This window comes from Anabrus simplex, chromosome 4, assembly GCF_040414725.1.
Source record: "Anabrus simplex isolate iqAnaSimp1 chromosome 4, ASM4041472v1, whole genome shotgun sequence".
In the NCBI taxonomy this organism is placed as follows: domain Eukaryota; kingdom Metazoa; phylum Arthropoda; class Insecta; order Orthoptera; family Tettigoniidae; genus Anabrus; species Anabrus simplex.
Window position 1 is genome coordinate 122,771,239 of NC_090268.1, and position 22,474 is coordinate 122,793,712.

General features: G+C 38.1%; 1 protein-coding gene across 1 annotated transcript in view; it reads right to left on the reverse strand.

Moving 5' to 3' along the window:
- Positions 1-1,343: 1,343 nt before the first annotated feature.
- The window catches only part of Sf3b2 (splicing factor 3b subunit 2), a 107,270-nt gene continuing 86,139 nt past the window's right edge, over positions 1,344-22,474 (reverse strand). Inside the window, exons 11-14 of the mRNA XM_067145197.2 lie at positions 13,728-14,082; positions 11,787-12,028; positions 9,877-10,186; positions 1,344-2,648 (exon numbers count right to left, since the gene is read on the reverse strand). Coding sequence (XP_067001298.1) covers positions 2,577-2,648; positions 9,877-10,186; positions 11,787-12,028; positions 13,728-14,082 — 979 coding nt within the window. The 3' untranslated portion in view covers positions 1,344-2,576. The remainder of the gene's footprint in view (positions 2,649-9,876; positions 10,187-11,786; positions 12,029-13,727; positions 14,083-22,474) is intronic.

Here is a 22,474-nt window from a genome sequence, read left to right on the forward strand (position 1 = left end):
AAGAGAAAGCAACAAAAAGAAGATGCAGATACACACCAGAAAATACAAAAGGGCACAGACAAACTTCATCTTTACATACATGGAGTTTGTTCATGTCCTTTATTGTTTTCATGTTGTGCTAGTCTCTAGTTTCCCACACTGCCCTGTCATTGTGTTTAGCCTTGTGTATGTTCCTACCCTCATTCCCAGTGTTCAATATGTACACGTAAATTACTTTCACAAAGGATATGCAGAGATTCTTTTTTTTTTTTCCTACCAAGAATGTTCACAAAATCAGGGAATGGAAGTTGAACGAAGTACAACATAATCTATTAACTTCATGTCCTGTATTGATAATTCCAATGATCACAAGCATAAAGATTCGACTTTCAACCTAATCAATACTATTATTTATTATAAGGCACTTAGAACTTTTTACAGTACACTACAGTAGAGTACAGTAGAAAAGGTTTTGGGTCCATACATGGGCCATCTTCAGCTGCTGAAGAACCTTGATCTTTTTTAAAATAGCATATAATGTTAAAACACTACATATTCTAATTTTAGATGACTAATTCTAAATTACATTAATACATTGTAGTGTTAAAAGGTGCTTGGATGAGAAGTCACTGATCTTGATGTGCGCCTCCCCCCCCCCCCCCCCCCTCTCTCTCTCCTTTGATTTCTGTATTACAATGTTAAATGCTCTTATTTTAAGCTTTAAAAACATCTTATTTTTAATTTAAATGGTACAATGTTTCTGTAAAACTTGCATCAGTATTAAGTCTTATGTTTTCTAAAGTTTAATAATCAAGTATCACATGTCTTGATGTTTTTAACATTAACTTCTACAACGAAACAGGTGCGAGTTGTATTTTGAAGGGGTGAATAAAATAAGCATGTAATTTTCTCGAGGTCAAGTTGTCTAAGTTTAATGCCTCATTATCTGAAGTGGGATGGTCAAAATGTTCCTTCCTTCATATCTGCGATCTATTGGAGAATTGTGCAACCGATCTTGAAAGAACCTCTTTTCATGTGAACAGTTTATGGATCAGTCATCAGTAGTCAACAAACATCTCGTTGCTATTTGCTTTACGTCGCACCGACACAGATACGTCGTATGGCAAAACATCTAGTTGAGAACCCTTCTAAACGTGTAGAAGGATTTGAATTTCCAAGGTGACAGTGGAGAATCATCAATCGGATCAGAACTGGACAAGGCAGATGTGGCTATCTATTGTGCAAATGGGGTTGGACTAGCTCTGCAGATTGTGATTGTGGTGCCCCTTCTCAGTCAATCCACCACATCGCTGCTGACTGCCCAATTCAAGCTTTCAAAGGAAAGCTAATGGACAGTCACCGCACATCGGATGAAGCAGTTGATTGGGTCAAAAAACCAGACCTGTTGTAGTATTGTATGGACTTGTGACTATGCACATTTATCATAAAAATATATATGTACATACATTCATCATATGGTAAAACAATAAAGTACCTTATAATAAATAATAGTATTGATTAGGTGGAAAGTCCAATCTTTATACTTTTGACCACTGAAGGACAACAGGTTTTGGCACATAAATACTTACCGTATACACACGAATAATCCCCAGCACCCTCATTTTAGGTAGGAAAATTTTGAAAATTTTCCTTTCGTACTGGTATTTGTAGAGCTTTGTTATCTATACTGAAAACTTTAATTACAAAATGATGACAACTTGTCGCATCGTAATCTTCAAGATACACGAGCGTCTGGTCTGCATTACCAGTTTTTGAGAGTAAATATGAATTTCTCCAGCACAAATCGACAACAAATCTGTGGAAATCCAAAATCCTTTTTCATAAATGGTTGGGAGATGTCATGCAAAGCTAGTTTTCCTATTAAAATGAAGTAATTTTGTTCAAAAATACACGTGAACCATCCATGGCTAGCATTAAAGCCCATAATTTTTTACTCTCGTGCTATTGGTATAACTTTCCACAGACACATTTCACTCATGACCACATATCATAACTGTCCTTTTCCCATTACATATTCCCATATCATCTTTTTGATTTCTAGAGACTTTGCATTTTTTCCACAAAATGTCCAGCAGTTTCAATTTGTATGTTCAAGACAAGCTTTATTTATCCTCCAATCACATATTGCAGCTTTTGTCCACATCACACTTCCTTCTTGCACTACAATTACTACCTCTTCAATAATTTGGAGCTTAGTTGTGAACAACTTATGATGAAAATTTATGACAGCCATCCAGAACACATGCTACGACTTAAACTGCCACCAAAAAGTGACATAATATGTGTGCTGCACATTTGTCGCTTGGGGCAGGAACAGAGTTGCCAACAGAGTGGACAGAAGAATACCAACTTCCAGATTTCTGTATCTTGGGGACACAGCACCAAACTTTCCGCTGCGAAATTTTGAAAAATAAAAGTATGTGGAGCTAATTTACATATATATGGTACTAAGAGCCCCTGAATCATTTCTCTCACACAAAACATAAAAACATTATTTTTATTGTACTTATATTCTAAATATGATGGTTCACATCAATTATTTGCTCAATTAAATAAAAATCATTAATTTACATATCTTAAAATTTGAACTCTTTGTATTTCTTTGCTTGTTTATTATCTTGATGTTGCTGACGTTGCTTTCGTTTGTTCTGAAACAAAAATTAAAAATTCCAAATTACAGTTAGTCATAATAATTTAAATCTCAACAGGTCACTGGAATGCATATCAGATAGGAGAGTAAATGCATATAACCAAGTTGGAAACAGAAAAACTCAAAGCCAAACAAGTAATACTGTCACTGCACTGTATTAATTTACAGGGTCAGTACAGCATGATCAATAGCCCTATGTACTAAATGAATATGTTTTTCTTTATGTGAGGGTGTTGTACTGGTGTGAGAATAATATTTGGGGCAGAGAGAGGGAAGTAAGCACCATGCTTTTTTTTTTTTTTTTTTTTTTTTTTTTTTTTTTTTTTTTTTTTTTTTTACAATTGGTTTGACACCATGCCGACACATATACAGTAGGTCATATGGCAACGACAGGATAGGAAGGCACTAGGAGTGGGAAGGAAGCGGGCATGGCCTTAATTAAGATATAGCCCCAGCATTTGCCTGATGTGAAAATGGGAAACCACAGAAAACCATCTTCAGGGCTGCCGACAGTGGGGTTCGAACCCATTTTCTCCCGAATGCAAGCTTATGGCTGTGTGCTTTTAACTGCAACCACGTGGCCAACTCGCTTGGTGGCCTGCATGTTAAGAACTATTTGCTTACACCTGAGGAGAGATACGAAGGTCGATCGAATATAAACAGGATTTTTGTTCCTAAACATGAACAACTGGTTGGACTGGCCCCGCGTTTCTGCTATGCTTAGGCGGACCGTTAGGAGTGGGAAAGCGTGCGGTTAGATATTTCCCGCCGTTTCGTCAGTAACGCTCACGATGTCGGAGCAAAAAGTGCACTCCTCTACTGTGCAATGCATAATTATACAAAGGCGTTTTTTTCAACCTCCGATCGCACAGGTAAAGAACCACACAAGCTGTGGGAACTGTTCGCGCATGGAAGGTGACTGCGCAAGTCCTCCCCTCTACCCATGGTTACACCCAATTTCCTAACACCAGTGTGAGCCAAGGTATTGGCACGGAAACACGGCCGCTACTATTGACGCTGATATAGATGTTGATTCCCATAGGGAATCACTATTGACGCTCCCGCCAAATGTGAGGTGTGTAGTGTGATACGTTTCCTTCAAGCAGAAGGGAATAGTGCAGCTGACATTCATGGATGAATGAGTCGAGTATATGGTCCAAACGTTATGAGTGATGGTGTTGTGCGTGAATGGTGCAGGAAGTTCAAAGAAGGCCGGACCAATGTTCACGATGAAGGGGGTCAAGGACGCAAGTCTGTCGCTACAGATGACATTGTTCACGAAATTGACCAAGAGGTTCGCAAGAACCGAAGGTTTACCGTAAGCGAGTTGTGTGAGAAATTTCCTGCAGTTTCAAGGTCATCTGTTTACAAGATCCTAACAGAACACCTGCGCTACAGGAAATTGTGTGCCCGATGGGTTCCGAAGATGTTGTCTGATGACCATAAAAGTCGCCGGATGGCAGCAGCGTTGACGTTTCTAACCCGTTATGAGGCTGAAGGTGGCGATTTGTTGAAGAAAATTGTGACTGGCGATGAGACTTGGGTTTTGTACGTCACCACCGAAACAAAACAACAATCACGTCAATGGATGCACATGCACTCACCAAACAAACCAAAGAAGTTTAAGCAAACTTTCAATGAAAGGAAGATGATGGCTACAGTCCTTTGGAACCAAACAGGTGTGTTGCTTGTTGAATTCATGGAATGGGGGTCTACAATCAGTGTAGCTGTTTATTGCCAGACTTTACGACAAATGCGGAGGACCATACAGAACAAACGATGAGGCATGCTGATGTCTGGAATCCTCTTCATTCATGACAACGCATGCCCTCACAGAGCTCGTGTCACCCAACAACTTCTGCAGGAGGAATTTCGGTGGGACGTTTTTGACCACCCACCGTACAGTCCCGATTTAGTGCCGAGTGACTTCCACCTCTTCCTGGGACTGAAAAAGTGGCTGGGAGGGCAGAGGTTCCAGGAGGATGAAGATCTTCAAACCAACGTTCTGAACTCACTGGCGGCAACATACTGTGCAGAGGGGATTGGAAAGCTTGTCCACAGGTATGACAAATGCCTCAATCTTTATGGTGATTATGTTGAAAAGTAACCACATTTGTACCTAACATTTGGTAATAAATTCATTTGGATACGTACACTTGTCTTTCATTTATGACCCTCCGGAGGTTGAAAAAAAATGCCCTCGTACAATTTCTTGCTCATGAAGGAGTTACAGCAGCGGAAATTTTCCAGAGATTGACTGCACTGTTCGGTGATCAAACACTGTCAAGGACGCATGTGTGTAAGAAGTGCAAGAGGAAAGGGGAGGCAGCACAAGTGAAAGGCAAGACTCAACTGTCAGCTGGCAAGGTTCCTGCAACAGTTTTTTTTTATCTGTGAGGCATTTTGCTGATTGATTTTTTGCATGAGCAACACACAATCAATGATGCTTACTACTGCAAGCTGTTGAACAAGGTGAGGGTTGTATATCGCCGCAAAAGACGAGACCAACCGACTCAAAAATGTGCGGCCCCATACTGCACCTCTAACTGTCTCCAAGCTACAGGAAATGCACTGGACTACACTGGATCATCCTCCTTACCGCCCGGACTTATCGCCCTGTGATTTCCATTTGTTCGGACTGCTTAAAGAAGCTCTAGGAGGGCAACGATTTGAAGATGACGAGAGTCTGGAAGACTTCATGCACAACTGGCTAGTGACACAACCCTGTTCTTTTTATGATGAGGGCATAAAAAAGCTGCCCATATGCTGGGACAAATGCATTTCCAAAGCAGGAAAGTATGTAGAAAAATAAATTGTAATTGCCTTGTGTTTTTCAATAAATGAATTCAAATAAAAAATAAAATCCCGTTTATATTTGATCCCCCCTCATATATCAGAAACACAATTCTATGTCGGCAAAGATGATGATGATGATGATGATGATAATGATGCTTGTTGTTTCAAGGGGCCTAACATCTAGGTCATTGGCCCCTAATGGTACAAAATGAGACAAAATGTAATGACAATTTAAAAGTCCCCAATCCTCCACTGACCAGAATTCAAAACGCGAGGACGAAGAATGAATGGATGCATATGAATTTAATCAGTGGTTCCAACCCGCAATGCCCCACATTCCCAGAAACTAGCGTTAAACAATAGTATTACTGACCAAGGGACAGCTTCTAAAGCACAATACTGAATCGATGATGCTTCTAGTCTTTCAACGTCAAGAATTTCATTATATGGTCCGTATTGAATCGAAATTCACAAAGTAATGAAATGAAATATAAGGATCAATCTATTCAATACTATTTAGTACGCTTATAGTCTAAAGGGGTCCAAAATCAAGGTCATCGGCCTCTCATAATGGTACTTGTCAAAAGTAGCGTAGACTCGCGGTATTCCATACATTATGGCACTACTCACAGGTAATGTAATGAGCACATGTATCACAGACCTATGGTGTTTCTCACACTGCGGCGCCATTTACAAGCAACGCAAACCTATAGTGTTCCCCATATAACTATACTAACCACAGGGACTCGTACTATCCCGAGGTGTTCCTCAATAGTCGGTACTAATCATAAGCAAGGCAGAACCATGGTGTCGCTCATATAGTGGTACTAATCACAGGTACTGTTAAACCCAGCTTGAAGCACACACTGTCGCTACTAATTACAAACCTATTGCGTACCGAACATAGTGGTACTAAGCACAAGTAAAAGCGACCCATGATGTTCCCTGTGTGATGGTACTAATTACAAGTAGTGTCATGGTTCTAATTCGATCATCAATTGGTCACCCCTTTTAGTCGCCACTTATAACGGGCAGGGGAAACCGTGGGAGTATTCTTCGTCTGTGTCCCCCACCCACAGGGGGTTGTTGACAAAGAGAAATCTTTTTTAACCTACTTTCTCCCCAGTCATTCTACAGGAACTGAATACCATGTCAACCAGGCAATTGCCGTCAGCTAACCCCTACATCACAGCAGGAAGGACGTTGCAAATACTTCACACCAGACTCTGAAAAATAAATTAAATATTGATCTTTCTTCTACCACATTACATTTTGATGCTTACTCAGTATGAACAGTGTCCTCGAACAAGTTTAATAATAATGTTACTCATTTTACGTCCCACTAACTATTTTTTGCAGTTTTCGGAGATGCCGAGGTGACTGAATTTCGTCCTGTAGCAGTTCTTTCCATGCCAGTAAATTTATAAACAAGAGGGTGGCATAACTGACTGCCTTCAAATACCGCTGGACTGAGCTGGTATAGAACCTAACAACTTGAACTCAGAAGGCCTGTGCTCTACTGTCAAAGATAGTCAGCCTGGCAAGATGAGGAAGACTCGATTTTATGTCTAATTACTTTTACAGTCTTCGGAGACTGTGAGGTGCCAGAATTGGGTCCCATAGAAGTTCTTTTATGTGTCAGTAAATACACCGTCACAAGGGTGGCATATCTGAACACCTTCAAATACCTGGAATTAGCCGGGATCGAACACAAGGATCGAACATAACAACTTGAGCTCGGGAGGCCAGCCTGAACTCTCAGCTTGGCTAACAAGTAAAGAAATTTGACAAAATCAGTTTGCTACTTGACAAGAATATACACCGAGCCCAGGACATTTAAGAATATGACAGGTATGTATAGATTCATCACTGACTTGACAGGAACCACAGCATGCGACAAAACAATCCTGATTATATGAACATTTATTCTGCAGTAGATGAAACAAATTGAGGCAAATATTCAGCTATGGGACAAGGAGTAAGGAAATGGAATAATTTATCAAACGAAATGTTTGATAAATTTCCAAGTTGTTTAAAAATGTTTAAGAAAAAGCTAGATAAACAATACTGATAAGGCATCTGTCAGCTGGGCGACAGCCTTAGGTAGTTATGATTATTGTATTAAGAGGAAGTACAACTAGGCAACCAATCTCTATATAACACTAATCAGAGAGAAAAATGGAAGGGATCCGACACTTCGAAAAATGAAGATATCGGCCAAAGAAAGATAAGGGCCACGAAGGGCGTGAAAATGAAAGACTCCCTAGCCCTCGCAAACCTAATAGCGTCGGGGTTGGAAAAGAACAAGAGTTGACCAAGGAAGGTCGGATAGGATAGATGAAAGGGATGAGCCTGGCACAAGTAAGTGGAAGCAATGCCAGGACTCAGCTTAGGGCCCCGTGGTCCAACAGCCTTAAATGCAAATCACTGATTGATTGATTGACTGATTGATTGATTGATTGATTGATTGATTGATTGATTGATTGATTGATTGATTGATTGATTAAAAGACTATAATGGCTACATCAGGATTTTCTTCAATATATACTGAAAAACTCCAACATGAATCAAAACAGGCCAATATGAAGATGGTACACCTTCTTCTCTCAGGGGGGGCCGATGACCTTCGATATTAGGCCCTTTTAAACAACAAGCATCATCATCATCATCATCATCTTCTCTCAGGGAGATTTCTGGAGAGCATGTAGAAGCTTTCAGCACTGTAGTAAGAATGAAGGGTGGTAACAATAACACAACTGTTGCACGAACAGAGTATTCATTAACAAAAGAACTATTAAATCAGGACTCATAATTAATTTCCAAGCCACAAATGTGAAGGAGAATGAGAATGATGAATGAACGGTGAAATCTTATTAAATAATGGTGCATTTTGCCACAGACAATGACAGTTACAAAATTGGTCTCCGGATCTTGTAATGGTTTTATTAAATTAACTGAAATTTCTGGATGGCAATTGCCGAAATTAATCTAGAACAGTTTTCCAAATACTCGTTTCTGGGTATTTAGTTCATGTAGTTGATGAGAGGATGAAGTGTGATAACTGTATTCAACGGCACTTATGGAAGCATAGTAATTGTACACGAGGACAGAGGAGGTCTTTGATATCTGACACCGTATTTCGTTACTAAAAAAAATAAGAGCATCTGCAGCAGTTCATTGAAGCCACTGTGTACTAATGCCACAAATCCTGCAAACTTATTAAAACAATTAGAAGTCTTGTAGCAAAATCTCAATCAAAATGTGTTTGGTTCAAGAGCAGCGTTAAAAACGGTCACCAAGCAGTTAGTGAGATTATAATAACAAAGTCTCTTAGACCATGACTCACTAATATTCAAATGAAGGAAACACAAAAAGTTGTTCACCTGACATACCACTCCAACCCTTCTTCCAGGAAAATATTAAAACTATGAGCTGAATGGACTGGTTTTGCCTGATTCAGGTAATATCAGATGTGTTTATAGAACCATTTGAACTCCTTTGTCAAACGAGACTCAAGATTGAAATATTAACTTTCTGCTTCGATGCCAAGTCCCATTCGACATGAACTCAGGTGATGTTTTCAGCACTCCTGTGTTGTTGTATTGTAGAGCCATGTAATATAACCTACGGCACACTTTTCCCGCTATATGGTATTTCATGGGAATTTTAGGGGCTTTGTAACTCTCGATTTTGAGTGCATATATAATTTGTTGTGACAGGATTTGTTCGTGAACATGGCTTCGCCTTCATCTTCTTATGCGTCTTCTCTCATGAATTTATATATAATATGGCAGGTAAAGGGGAGTGAAAGACATTTTGACAAACCAACTGGCGACTTCAATGATTCAACGATACATTAGTGCATAATATAAGTGAAAGTAATGATAGTGGTAACAAAATAGGAAGTGGTGATGCTCTCCAGTGCCCATGACACCAGTAGAAAAACGATGATCCTGATTTGCCTGAACATCCAATTGACAATTCAAACTGTGGATACAAAACAGCACGTAAAAATCATCCTTTTCCACTGCTAAGTTATTCAAACAAATTACAGAAACAGTTTACTACTGTAAAACATGTTCAAGACAAGCAGGCCTTCAATGTGAAAACTGTTTTGAAAAGTATCACATGATGAAAAATTACAAAAATTAACTTGTTGTGTGGTTGTAAATAGTTTTCATGTAATATAATCTGATTTTGTGTAAGACTGTTTGATGGTGTTCACATCCTACAGCTGACTGTCCTCTAGAAATAAAACAGGAAATGAGCATGAAGAATTGGGTAGGAATAATAGAGTTCAAAGGTTATTGTTGTTGTTATTATTATTATTATTATTATTATTATTATTATTATTATTATTATTATTATTATTATTATTATTATTATTATTATTTACAGGAACTCATTCAGAATTAAATAAAAATTCTCACCTTTTGTCTTGCTACATGATCTGCTAGCATGTCTGAGAGATCTTCCTTTTGTAACTGAGATTGTTGCTCTCGTATCTGCTGCTCGTACCGAACAGCCATTGCATCTGTGTCCACAAGATCCAATTCTGAAGGATCTAAAGCCAACTCCACAGTTCCCGGACCTTCAGGTCCACGACGAGGAGGAGCAACTCCCGGAGGGGGTGCTCCAGCACCTGTCATATCGTAAATATGAGTAGACGCCATCATGGCATTGCCAACTCGATCGACTCGTTTCTCAGGCAGTACCTGGTACAACATGGGAGTTTCATTCCTGCAAAAAGAAGATACAGAAAATGAAATTATATGAGAAATTAAGAAAAAAAACCATTAGTAACAAAACACATTTTTACAAGTTGCTTTACATCACATCGGCACCAATAGGTCTTATGGTGACGAGACAGGAAATGGCTAGGAGTGGGAAGGAAGCGGCCGTAGCTTTAATTAAGGTACAGCCCCAGCATTTGCCTGAGTGAAAATGAGAAACCACGGAAATCCATATTCAGGGCTGCCGAAACTGGGGTTCGAACCCACTATCTCCTGAACACTGGATACTGATACCAATATAAATGGTCTGTTATTGGACATTATAAACTCATTTCTGGTTGCCAGCGTTTCACCCCCGTGTGCTAGGCTGGGCTCATCAGCTGGTACCTAGCACACCTAGTGGCTGGTGCATACCGTGGAAGCCACTGCGTAGGCTAATTGTAGCCACTGACAGTGCCAGTGCACTATGAGAGACTTCGTCTCGTTATAAAAAATTGATGCCTGCTTGGCCATCAGATGATATAGATGTTGATATAACGGACCACTTATATTGGTATTATTAATTTACTCATTCGGAACAAATATTTCAGATTCCCTACGGGAATCACCTTCGAATTACGAACTACCCGTGTTTTGAATGAAACAATCTAAATAACATACAAAACCGTACCTCATGTTTCTGGGAAGAAGAGCTTCTTCGAATTAAGCGGGATTTTGAGTTAACAAATTTCAAATTATTGAGGTTCCACTGTAGTGATTTTAATCCAGTTAGCATTTATTTATTTTAAATTAATGTCATGTTTGTTTCATTTTTGATCTAGGAGAAGTTTCACTGTACTACTACGACTATTACTACTACTACACTATTTGTTTTGTATTACTCTATTAGGCATACTATTAAACTTAATGTTATTGTTCTTGGACTATAGCTGCGAATGTTCATACGGAAAATATGTTCCAATATTTATTTTAGATTTTCCTAATAGTGGACACTCCTTAATAATGAATATTTAGGAAAGCATTAATTTATCACCAGAATTTGCTGCCAAAGTAGACCCCAATTCCAATGACTCACAGAAAATTGCTAGAAAACATCACAGATCTATATAAATACTGAAGAAATCAATGTACTGAAGTTTTTTTTTTGCTAGTGGCTTTACGTCACACCGACACAGACAGGTCTTATGGCGACGATGGGATAGGAAAGGGCTAGGAGTGGGAAAGAAGTGGCCATGGCCGTAATTAAGGTACACCCCCCAGCATTTGCCAGGTGTGAAAACGGGGAAACCATGGAAAACCATCTTCAGGACTGCCGACAGTGGGATTCGAACCCACTATCTCCCGGATGCAAGCTCACAGCTATGCACCCCTAACCGCACGGCCAACTCACCAACTGAAGTACAATGAAACGTACTGCACACTTCTTCACAATGACTTGGTGTACTGCACCACACAGGAGAAGGGAATGATCAAAGAGTTGCATTATACGATTAAGCTAAAATGGTTATTCAAAATGGTAATGAATCTGAATGTGTACCTTGACTGAATACATACCACTCCCATTAATCAGTGTCATATTTCAAATGTACTGTAAATATAAACCTTACCCTTCCATTTCGCTTTCGATTTTCCGCTTCCTCAGTTCAATAATCTCGGGAGTTTCCATACCAGCAGGAATTGATGTGATGCCTGATGGGGTAATAAGACCTTCAGCAGGTGTTACAAGACCAGTTTCGTCTTCCTTCTCGCCTTCTTCTTCCTCCTCGTCTTCATCTTCACTCTCTTCTTCTGATTCAGATTCCAATTCTCCCCATGTTGTGCGATCCACTTCTTCTTCTTCGGGAACATTCTAGAGAGAAGGAAGAAAAGAGTTTCATACATACTGTAAATACAGTCAAAAAGCAGGTATGGCATTGTACTTCTTGGACACCTAATGTTACACAATCTACTGACATTTCCACACAGTTAGAACTTCTGCCAGAATCTGGAAATGACTCTATAAAACAAGGACGTGAAGGCCAAAGGGCACCAGCATCAAAGTTTAGCTTGGCTCGAATCATCTGTAAATGCGTTCCAATACAAAATATTAACATTTTCGAATAGATAATGATTCTTCCTCGCATTACATTGCTGAGATGGTGGTAAGTAATTTTTTAAATCCAGGAGATTAATGCATTACACGTTCAAGTCAAGAACACATTCAGTAAACAATATATTCAGCAGTAGTAACATTGGTTTCACGTCCCATGAATTACATTTTTATGGTTTTTGGAGACACGAAGGTGCTGGAATTTTGCCCCGCAGGAGTTCTTTTAAATGCCAGTAAATCTACTGACACAAGACTGATAAATCTGATCACCTTCAAATACCACTTGCCAACGACCATACCATGTTGAATACCACTAGACTGAGCCAGGATTAAACCAGCCTGAGCTACTCAGCCTGGCAATATACTCAGTTCCCAAAATCAAGTCATATAAAGAGAGATAGAAACAACGAAGCATATGATATGTTTCCCATTATCAGCATCTTAACTGCCCAGTGATATCATAGTCTCAGCTAGGCTACGATAAGCTTCCGTAAGCCATACAGCATGCCTGATTCTTACACAGCAGTAATTAATCAGTTTAATGCATATCATGGCTTCTGAATTAAGCGCTGAACAGCATATTTTTGTGTGCTGTCGAGTTTTAAAGCACAAAGCTGAGACAGTGAGAAAGAATTCCGCAAACAGTGGAGTGTAAGTGGCAATGCATTACAGAATGAATAAAATAGTGAATAATCTCACAACTGTGGGTTCAATGCGTAACAAAAAATAAGTTAAACAACTGAACTGATAAAAAAATTCAAGATAATTGTAAAAGACTTGAACGATCCCCCCCAAAATCTTTAAGGAAACAGGCTCAGTAAAGTGAGGTTTCATATTCTTTTGCATGGCGAGAGGTAAGAAAACTGAAATTTCAGCCTTACAAAGTCACGGTAGTGCAAAGTTTAAGCCCAAGATATCCAGCTGCAAGAAAATATTATTATTTACTGTAATTAGCAAGTTTTATTGTTTTTTAATGTTTTATAAGCTGATTATCCACTTCTTTGAAGTTGAAAGATTTTCTATGAGCGTACAGAACCAGCAATGACGCTCACATTTACAGACACGGAACATGCAGGAAGGAACAGCAACCCTTACGGGACTCGCCGTGTGTGTGTGTTTTTTCTTTTCTTTTTTCAATCTGACTACTTATGTGTTTGGTATGATTGATAGTACCATAAGTTTCTATTTTATTATTTTATGAATAGCTAACACTCAAATTACCAGTCCTTTTGCTCAAAAATAAACATGGAATTAATGGTTCTTTAACCTTCCCAAAATGATATTCTAGTAATGGTATAACTAATATAATAATATACTGATAAGCTATCATAAATCAATATTATCACTCAAGAAGAATTCTCAATAACTAGTGAATATTATGAATGCCATTACAGAGTTGGGGAAAATTCAAAAATATATTTTACAGAAACACCAGAGACCATGGCTTAACACAACTTACCTGGAAATCTTGCCCTTGAATTCCAAATACATCTCCATACAATGGTCTTCCTGTCTCATCTACAGGTGGCTTTCCCCAACCACCTGCATGGTAACCAAAGGAACAACCATCAGGTATAGGAGCATTCAAACCAGGTATTTTAAGGTTGGGGTATGATGGAGGTGGTCCATATCGCTGCATTGCAATAAGCCAAGGGGGTGGGACTTTGTGAGCATTGGGGCCTACTGGCATCCCCAATGCAGTTCGCAATTCTTCACTCAGATCTCCTGGTTTCTTCTCTTTAAGTCGGGTTTCAAACTCCTTACCCTCGTAGTAAAGATCTCCATGTATGGACATACGAGGTTTTGTTTGCCACCTAGATAATACAATAAAATATTAATATACAGATGCATCCTACTGAAATAATTGATCACAAGATAAATCTAATCTCTTGTTTGTCCTTTCCATTACTTATATCTTGGAGTTGTGATTTTTTTTGCAATAGTAATTTTACAGGTATGTGAAATATGGTTACAATCTGGTACTTTTCATTTTTCCTGACCATTCATCCAATTTCCAATTTTTAAATATGTGATGAAATGCAAAATGTACTTACTCGAAATGTGAAATTTATACCCACATGCAATATACATGCAAAACCAAACTTTTAAAAAAATATATATATTTTTAAAATATCTTTTACTTTAACTCTGGAAACTTTAACCCAGAAGTTCATGCACTCACAGAACATCATGCAGTATTTTTATTATTCTGCTGTGCATCAATATAAATTTGTTGTTTTTTGTCTGTTATGCTTTAAATAAAGTATGATGAAATTGTGCATTTAATTTTACTATTAGCTCTCTGTAAATGGAATTTCACATTAATATTGCTGTATTTATTCAATTACAAGCCGACAATAATCAATCATCACCATCAGATGATTCAGATTCATCGTCACTTTTCTTTGTCCCTTTCACAGTCTTCGTACAGAGCATCGTCTTCTGTGCCGTCAAGCACATTTGAGATCAAACACTTTTTAAAAGCATTACGGATGATTTTTCATGTAATGTTTGGAGACAATGCAAGAATTTCAAAAGCTTCACTTAGTAGAATTGTTAGTAGAGTTCCTGCAGTGATAACATCCATGAGAAAATCTATATATATAAAATAAGAGTTTTGTCTGTACATTGCTCAGAATTTGAAAAGAATGGTATTTCTGTATCGATCATGTCCACAGTAACAAGAAAATGCAGTTTTTACTTTTCCGTAATTTCTGTCTGTCTGTCTGTCTGTCTGTCTGTCTGTCTGTCCGTCTGTCTGTATGTATGTACACGCATCACGAGAAAACGGCTGAAGAGAATTTAATAAAAATCGGTATGTAGAGTCGGGGGGGGTGAGCCGCTACAATCTAGGCTATAAATTATTTTATTCACGCTGAGTGAAATAGTAGTTTAGGGGAAGGCGTAAAATTCAATTCTCAAATATTTATATTATTAGTGGTCATATCGATAAATACTACGTAACTAAAGTTATATAGAATTAAATTTCTGATCATTTACATCTTATGCATTTTTACCATACCGGCTATGATAACACAGATATTCATGAATTTGGATTTTTGTTGCTAAGTCCATATCAACGCCGAGCCCCGACAAAATGGGTAAACAGAATTTAATGGAAATCGGTATATAGAGTCGGGGAATAACAAACTACAGTTTAAGCTAAAAACAATGTTATTCACCCTGGGTGAAATGGTAGTTTAGGGGAAGGCACCTAAAATTTAATTTTTAAATACCTCTTGGTCCTATGGAAAAGTACTACATAACAAAAGTTATAGAGAATATAATTTCTGATCATTTATGTTTTATTCGGTTTTACCATACCGACTATGATAAGAGTGGTATGTCAGAACCGGAAAACAATTAATAATGTGAAGGCCTAAAATATCGAAAGAGCGTAACATAGATCAACAATAACATTATACTGGCCGATGTTTGTTGTAATGTTCTCTGTCTCTTATGCTGACATTCAACTCCGATAGATGGGATTACTGCTGCATACCGAGTATAACAGCCTAACTGAATACTGGCGGGAAATAGCTGAGGAGTTAGATATATTTCTTCTTTAGCATGCCAATCCTCTGGTTCATACATTTTCTGATACTGCTGGTACGTAACACACTGGTTCATCATAGTATGCCAGCTATTCGATACCTACTCTGACGCGCTGTTTTGAATGAGCAGTGTGCGCACTTAAGTCAGAGGCTCAGTTAGTAGTAGTAGTAGTAGTAGTAGTAGTAGTAGTAGGAGTAGTAGGAGTAGTAGTATGAACTGGTCTGGAATTACAATTTAGCCCTATTCCAAATTATAGTACCACAATTCACTAAACAACTCAAAATTCAACCCTGAAAAGAGCCGTTTCTTAGGAAAAGCTTCTTCCTCTTCACTTTCATTAAATCACATTAATTTAATTCCAAATTAGCAGCGAAGATGTGGTTTCTTCTCTGGCTTGAAGGAAAAATTGCCTCCACGTCAGATAGTTCTTTCCCCCGCCAGTGTAGAGAATTGAGATTTTCCGACTCATCGGGTACTCCCAGGAAACAGATAAGTAAACGGGCATAGCTTTTGCCCTGGGACTATCCACTATTTGAAACCCCCTCCCCCCTGCCAAGAAAAGGACGAACATTGTTCACGGATGTCTGTATCTTGGGCATTCCAGCTCTGTAGTTTTGGACTGTTAGTTCGGCAGCATAGTACTGTTCGTTAAAAGTGAGAAAATGTGTGGTTTTTCATTTGATCGAGTATTTCATATGAAGGCATTGCTTTTAATCGCGCCATTCCTACTGACGTCATTGTAATGACCCATGTTCATTTCAGTTGGGAAAACCACTAAAAGAGTCTTTCTGAGAATCTATAAAGGCAGGCCATTATAATGAAAACTCCCCAACCTGATTTTGACTGGCCTACCATTACAATGAAAATTCCCTAACCCAGTCTTCATATGAGAAAAGACGTTGGTGACTTGCCTGTCGTGCTTCTAGGGCAACTTTAAGAGCTATGAAACTTAATACAATCTTGCTCACGACGTTTACACTACCTAACCTAGAATTCTGTATAAAATTTAGAATTCCGTAGCGAAGCACGGGTACATCAGCTAGTTACTTAATATTTCCTTCACAGGAAGAATGTCAACAGATTATCCACGACTCCTATAAAATATGACGTTTTGCTGGAGGCAATAGAGCTTAAATATGCTGCAATTGGAAGGGATACTTCTGACATAAACATGTCTTATATCTGGGGTCATCTGAAAATTAGTGATACAAAACGCGCGATGCAATGTGACCTAGCAACTCTGTGAAGTACTAATGGATGGCTATTTTTTTTTTGCTAGTTGCTTAACGTCGCACCAACACAGATAGGTCTTATGGCGATGATGGGACAGGGAAGAGCAAGGAGTGGGAAGGAAGCGGCCGTGGCCTTGATTAAGGTACAGCCCCAGCATTTGCCTGGTGTGAAAATGGGAAACCACGGAAAACCATTTTCACGGCTGCCTACAGTGGGGTTCGAACCTACTATCTCCCGAATACTGGATACTGGCTGCACTTAAGCGACTGCAGCTATCGAGCTCGGTCTAATGGATGGCGATGACTGAGACACATAGTGAAATTTCTTTTATCAAAGAGGCCTCATCTCATCATACTCTAGAGAACTAATTATCTCATTCATGGGAGTTTCATATGCCCTTGGCCAGTTTTCCCCTTTTGATGTCGACTCCAAATTCCATACGGATGTCTCTTGAAAATTATTCATTAAATGTAAGTAAATGAATCGTTATCAATTGGAGTTTCATTTATTGAAAGACATATTTATATCATTTGATACTCTCAAAGGGAGATTCAACACTTTTTTTGATCTATTAATGTTCAGATGATTAGCGATACTAACCTCCAAATCAGAGAGTAATTCAGGCCAGATTCTGTAAACAATACAATATTTAATAACTCTCATATCCGAGTATAGTTTTAAGTGGGAATAACTTATAAAGGGATCCTGAATGACAAGGAAAGAATGAGAGACGTCTGTAAAAGACGGTTTCCAGTTCTTAGCTGGGAATGCTATCCAAATTTTAAGACAACCTGTTTATGATAATTTCACACATCACGTTTTACAGGGGGGTATTCATACAAAATCCCACTGGATCATGCTTAAAAACTGCTTGGTTCTGTCACTGCCTTCTAGATTTGCACTATTCATAACTGTCATGAGAGTTAACAACATGTTACCTAAATAACATTTCTCAAGAAAAGGTTGATAATAATTTATTTATTTATTTATTTATTGTGCTTCAGACAGGTACAAACCTAATGACGTGAAACACATATGCATATACTATTACATTAGATAAAAACAAATATTAAATTAAAATTATAATACCTCTTATGAAAGTCCTTGTAAAATAAAGTCATAAATGAAATAAAAAATACACTTTTCTTCAGTAACATAGTATTACAAATATTCAGTTACATATGCACATATTATAACAAGGTATTTAAAATATTACAATTAAAATGATTTACGAAGTGCTTTAAAGCTGCATTAGTACTGTAATTATACATGATGGTAGTGATGTTATCGAAGATAATAATGATGATGAGGTAGATGTATAACTAGAAACTAGAATATTAACTAAATTTATGAGGTTAACAATAGGAATCAGCAAAGTGGGATTTTAACTTGGAACAGAAAACAAATAAGCTATTTGTTTACATTGTTTTACTATGGATGTGTATGTAGTTGCAAATATATCTATTCTATACTCATTGCTATATTTATTAAATATTTAAATTGAGTTTAACACTGGTGAATGACTATGTTGATGGGTTCTTGATCTAGAGCAGTAGAAAGTATTTCGGGCGTGTAGATGGATTAGGGACAGACAAGTTGAATAGAGAGAGCAAGTTAGAGCTACCAATAAGATTGTTAAATAATTTGTAGACAAATAGAAGAACTGCAATTACTCGTCTTTTTGCTAAGGACTTATAGCCAAGTTGTTTCATTAAGTCATCATACAAATCAAATTTAGGATAATTATTAGTTATTGTGTACGTAAGGTATCTAAGAAATTTGTTTTGCACCATTTCAACTTTGTTTTCATATAGTTTAAAGGTGGGATTCCAAATGGTTGGTGCATATTCTAGCCGACTTCTTACAAAGGAGTTGTATAATAGCTTTATTGCCTCGGGATTTGTGAAGTCACGTGTGCATCTCTTAATAAATCCTAATATTCTGTAAGCATCTGCAACTACTTCGTTTATGTGCAGAGAGAACGTCAATTTAGCGTCAAGATGCACGCCAAGATCCTTGATAAAATTCACTGATGACAGATTAGTATTCAAAATATTATACGAGTGACTGATTTTATTTTTATTCCTGGAAAATACCATTACATGACACTTGTTAATGTTAAAATCTAACTTGTTAATAACGCTCCAATGTGATATGCTATCGAGGTCTTTCTGAAGAAATCTACAGCCCACCTGTGAACGAATGGTTTTGAAAATTTTTACATCGTCTGCGAATAGCAATATGTTTGAATACTGTACGCATTTAGGAAGATCATTAATAAGTAGTAAGAAGAGTAATGGTCAAAGATTTGAGCCCTGAGGGACACCAGATCGAGTATTGTAATACTCAAATCCTTTATAAGACACAAATTGTTGTCTATCAGAGAGATATGATGCAAATAATTTTATTAAGGTGTGAGAGAGTCCATAATAAGCTAATTTATTTAAAAGTACATCGTGATCAACTTTATCGAATGCTTTTCTAAAATCTGTGAAAACTACAGCCACTTGGCCTCCTGTATCCATGGCTGCCGACACTTCATGAGTGAACTCCAACAAATTTGTCGTTGTCGATTTTCCCAGTCTGAAGCCATGTTGGGAGTCACTGATGATAATTTCTACATGTTCGAACAGATGCCGATATAGGGTTTGTTCGTAGACTTTTGCTAATGCGGAAGAAATTGCAACGGGTCTGTAGTTATTAATTACTGACCTATCCCCGGATTTGTGAAGCGGACTAACTCGCGTTGTCTTCCACTTTGTAGGAAAAGTTCCAGTTTTTAGAGAAATGTTAAAAATAATTGAGAGAGGGTGTAATAAAATATCTCCACAGCCTTTAATTACATACGGAGGGATTAGATCTGGGCCTGCGGCTTTTTTAGATTTCATCTTGCGTATTGCGTTTTGAATTTCGGTAGTACTAATTTCATTAACATTTAGTACATTCATCAATGGATCTATTTCCGTATTCTCATATTTCGGTAAATCATACCGCGCCCGTTTCTCTGAGTATACAGATGAGAAATAGCCTGCAAAACTGTCAGCAACAGATTTGTCGCTTATTAGTTCTTTTCCATTGTATTTCATTACAATGACATAGGGGTTCCTTTGCTTACTTTTAACGAATGCCCAAAAGTTCTTAGTATCTACGCCTATTTCGTGCTCTACCTGCCCGATATAGGCTTTATACGCAATGCTTATATCTTTCTTAACACTTGTTCTCAATTCTTTGAATTTCAAGAAATGGGAAGTCTGATTTTTCTGCCCTTCGCGCATTTTCCTGTGATGGTATGCTTTCCGCCTAATATTTCTTATTATCTCTTGCGTAAACCAACAAGGGTATCGTTTCTTTTTCTTGGCGGTTGCCGGAACACAGACATTTAAAACAGAATAAAATTTAGAATAAAATATATCTAGTGCCTGGTTAACATCAGTGTAATTTTCCAGAAAGCTCCAATCTATGTGTGAAAGTCATCTATATAACAATTCAAAATCTGCCTTGTTATAATTGTATACAATTTTATTTCCCGCATCATTACATTTCTCTCGCTTTTTTTGGTAACAAAAAGTAATGTTTAAGGCCGGATGAACTCTGGTACGAGAGGATGAAAGTTTTGGTCGACAGTAATGTGAGTGATATTCGACAATACTAGGTCAAGCATTCTGCCATTGTTATTAACAACGCCGTTAACATTTCTTAATCCCATGAATTGTAAGAAATTATTCATGCGTACGGATGTACACGTTATATCGTTTTCTTCAATAATTTGTGGTAAATTAAAGTCTCCTAATATTACTAACTGTTTACTATTTAAAATAGGACTGGCTTCAATACCTTCGTAAAATTCATTATATGCAGCCAGTTTAGTACTAGGCGGAAAGTATACCACACAAATAAAGATACTATCAAGATTTTCCCTCAGAAGTTTAACACATACATGCTCAGCCGAAACATCTATGTCAACCTGTGAGGCCTTATATTTGTTGCTGACAGCCAGTACAACACCTCCGCCAAGTTCTTTACCTGTAGATATTTTATTACGATCGCATCGAAATACGTTATATCTCTGATCAAAGAGCTCATAATTGCTAATAGAAGAATTTAGCCAGCTCTCCGTCAAAGCCAACAGATCAAAGTTCTCACCTAATAAGTTTGTATAAAATAAATCAAGCTTGGTCCTTAGACCTCTACAGTTTTGGTAATACACGTTTAATGACTTACTTAGAGAGAACTCTTCAAGTAATGGAGGTAGGAATGCCGTTAACTTTGAATAGAAGCCCTTGCAAAGTGAAAGTAAAGAAGATTAGGCCCGCTGCTCTCTGAACATACCTGACTCGGAGTACACTCACTTTCCTAATACTACAGACAATACAAAGGGCATGAAACATAACTGAATTCATAGCTGGCATTTCTAATTCAACTTATTCAAGTCTTCAGTTTCATTAATTACACATATCTTTGAACCTTCACTCTTTCTTAGTCGTATGATTCCATTTCTTACCCATAGATACCTGTAGTTGTGCTCCGTCTTGAATCTGCGAGCGAGTGCTAACAGCTTCCTCTTCTCCGGCGCCAGGCTTTCGTTCACATAAATGATGTTGTCGTCCGGAAGTCCTAGGTGTCGTGTTGATAAGTTGTATTTAACTCGCCTTCTCTGCATGAAGTTCTCCTTGTCGGAACGTCGAACAAACTTCACGATGATCCCACTGTGAGACTGGCCGGGTAGTCTAGGTAACCGGTGACAGGCATCAATCATATGTTCTTCTATTTGAAGGTCCAGAGCTCTCCCTATGCCCTATAGAGTTTCCAGCACGTCTTCGTTGGCTTTCTCTGGAACACCAAATACTTCAAGTGTGTTCCTGCGAGAATATTGTTCAGACTCTGTTAATCGAGTACCGAAACTTTTCAACTAAGCTCTGAAATTAGAATTCTCGACCCGGATTGCTTCCACCTGTTCACTAATTTTCCTAATAAGGTCGTCTTGCTCAGCAATAGACTTGGTGTTGCTGTCTGTCTTTTCATGGCAGAGATCTATAGACTTCCCTAGCTCACACTCTCTCTTCATTTGCTCAGTTTTGAGTTCCCTTATTTCACTTTGCAGCTCTAGTAGCAACTTTACCACGTCCTCAATAGAATAGCACTTTTGACTCGTACTTGCCCCACAACACCTGCCATTGTTCATTTCACTACATTTACCGTGAGCCCATTTTTCACATAGTCCACACTGTACTTTCTTCTTCTTGCCCAGCTCCTTGTCACACACAGCGCAGGTTGCCATGTTCTTGTGTTTCGTTGGCTCCACAAAGAAATTATTAATAATAAATGAAACTGCCGTTCTCAACTAGTTCTAGTTACATTTAAACGTTCACGCTTGCAGTATTTCACATTTACACTGGTTGCACAGGACATGTATCTTTA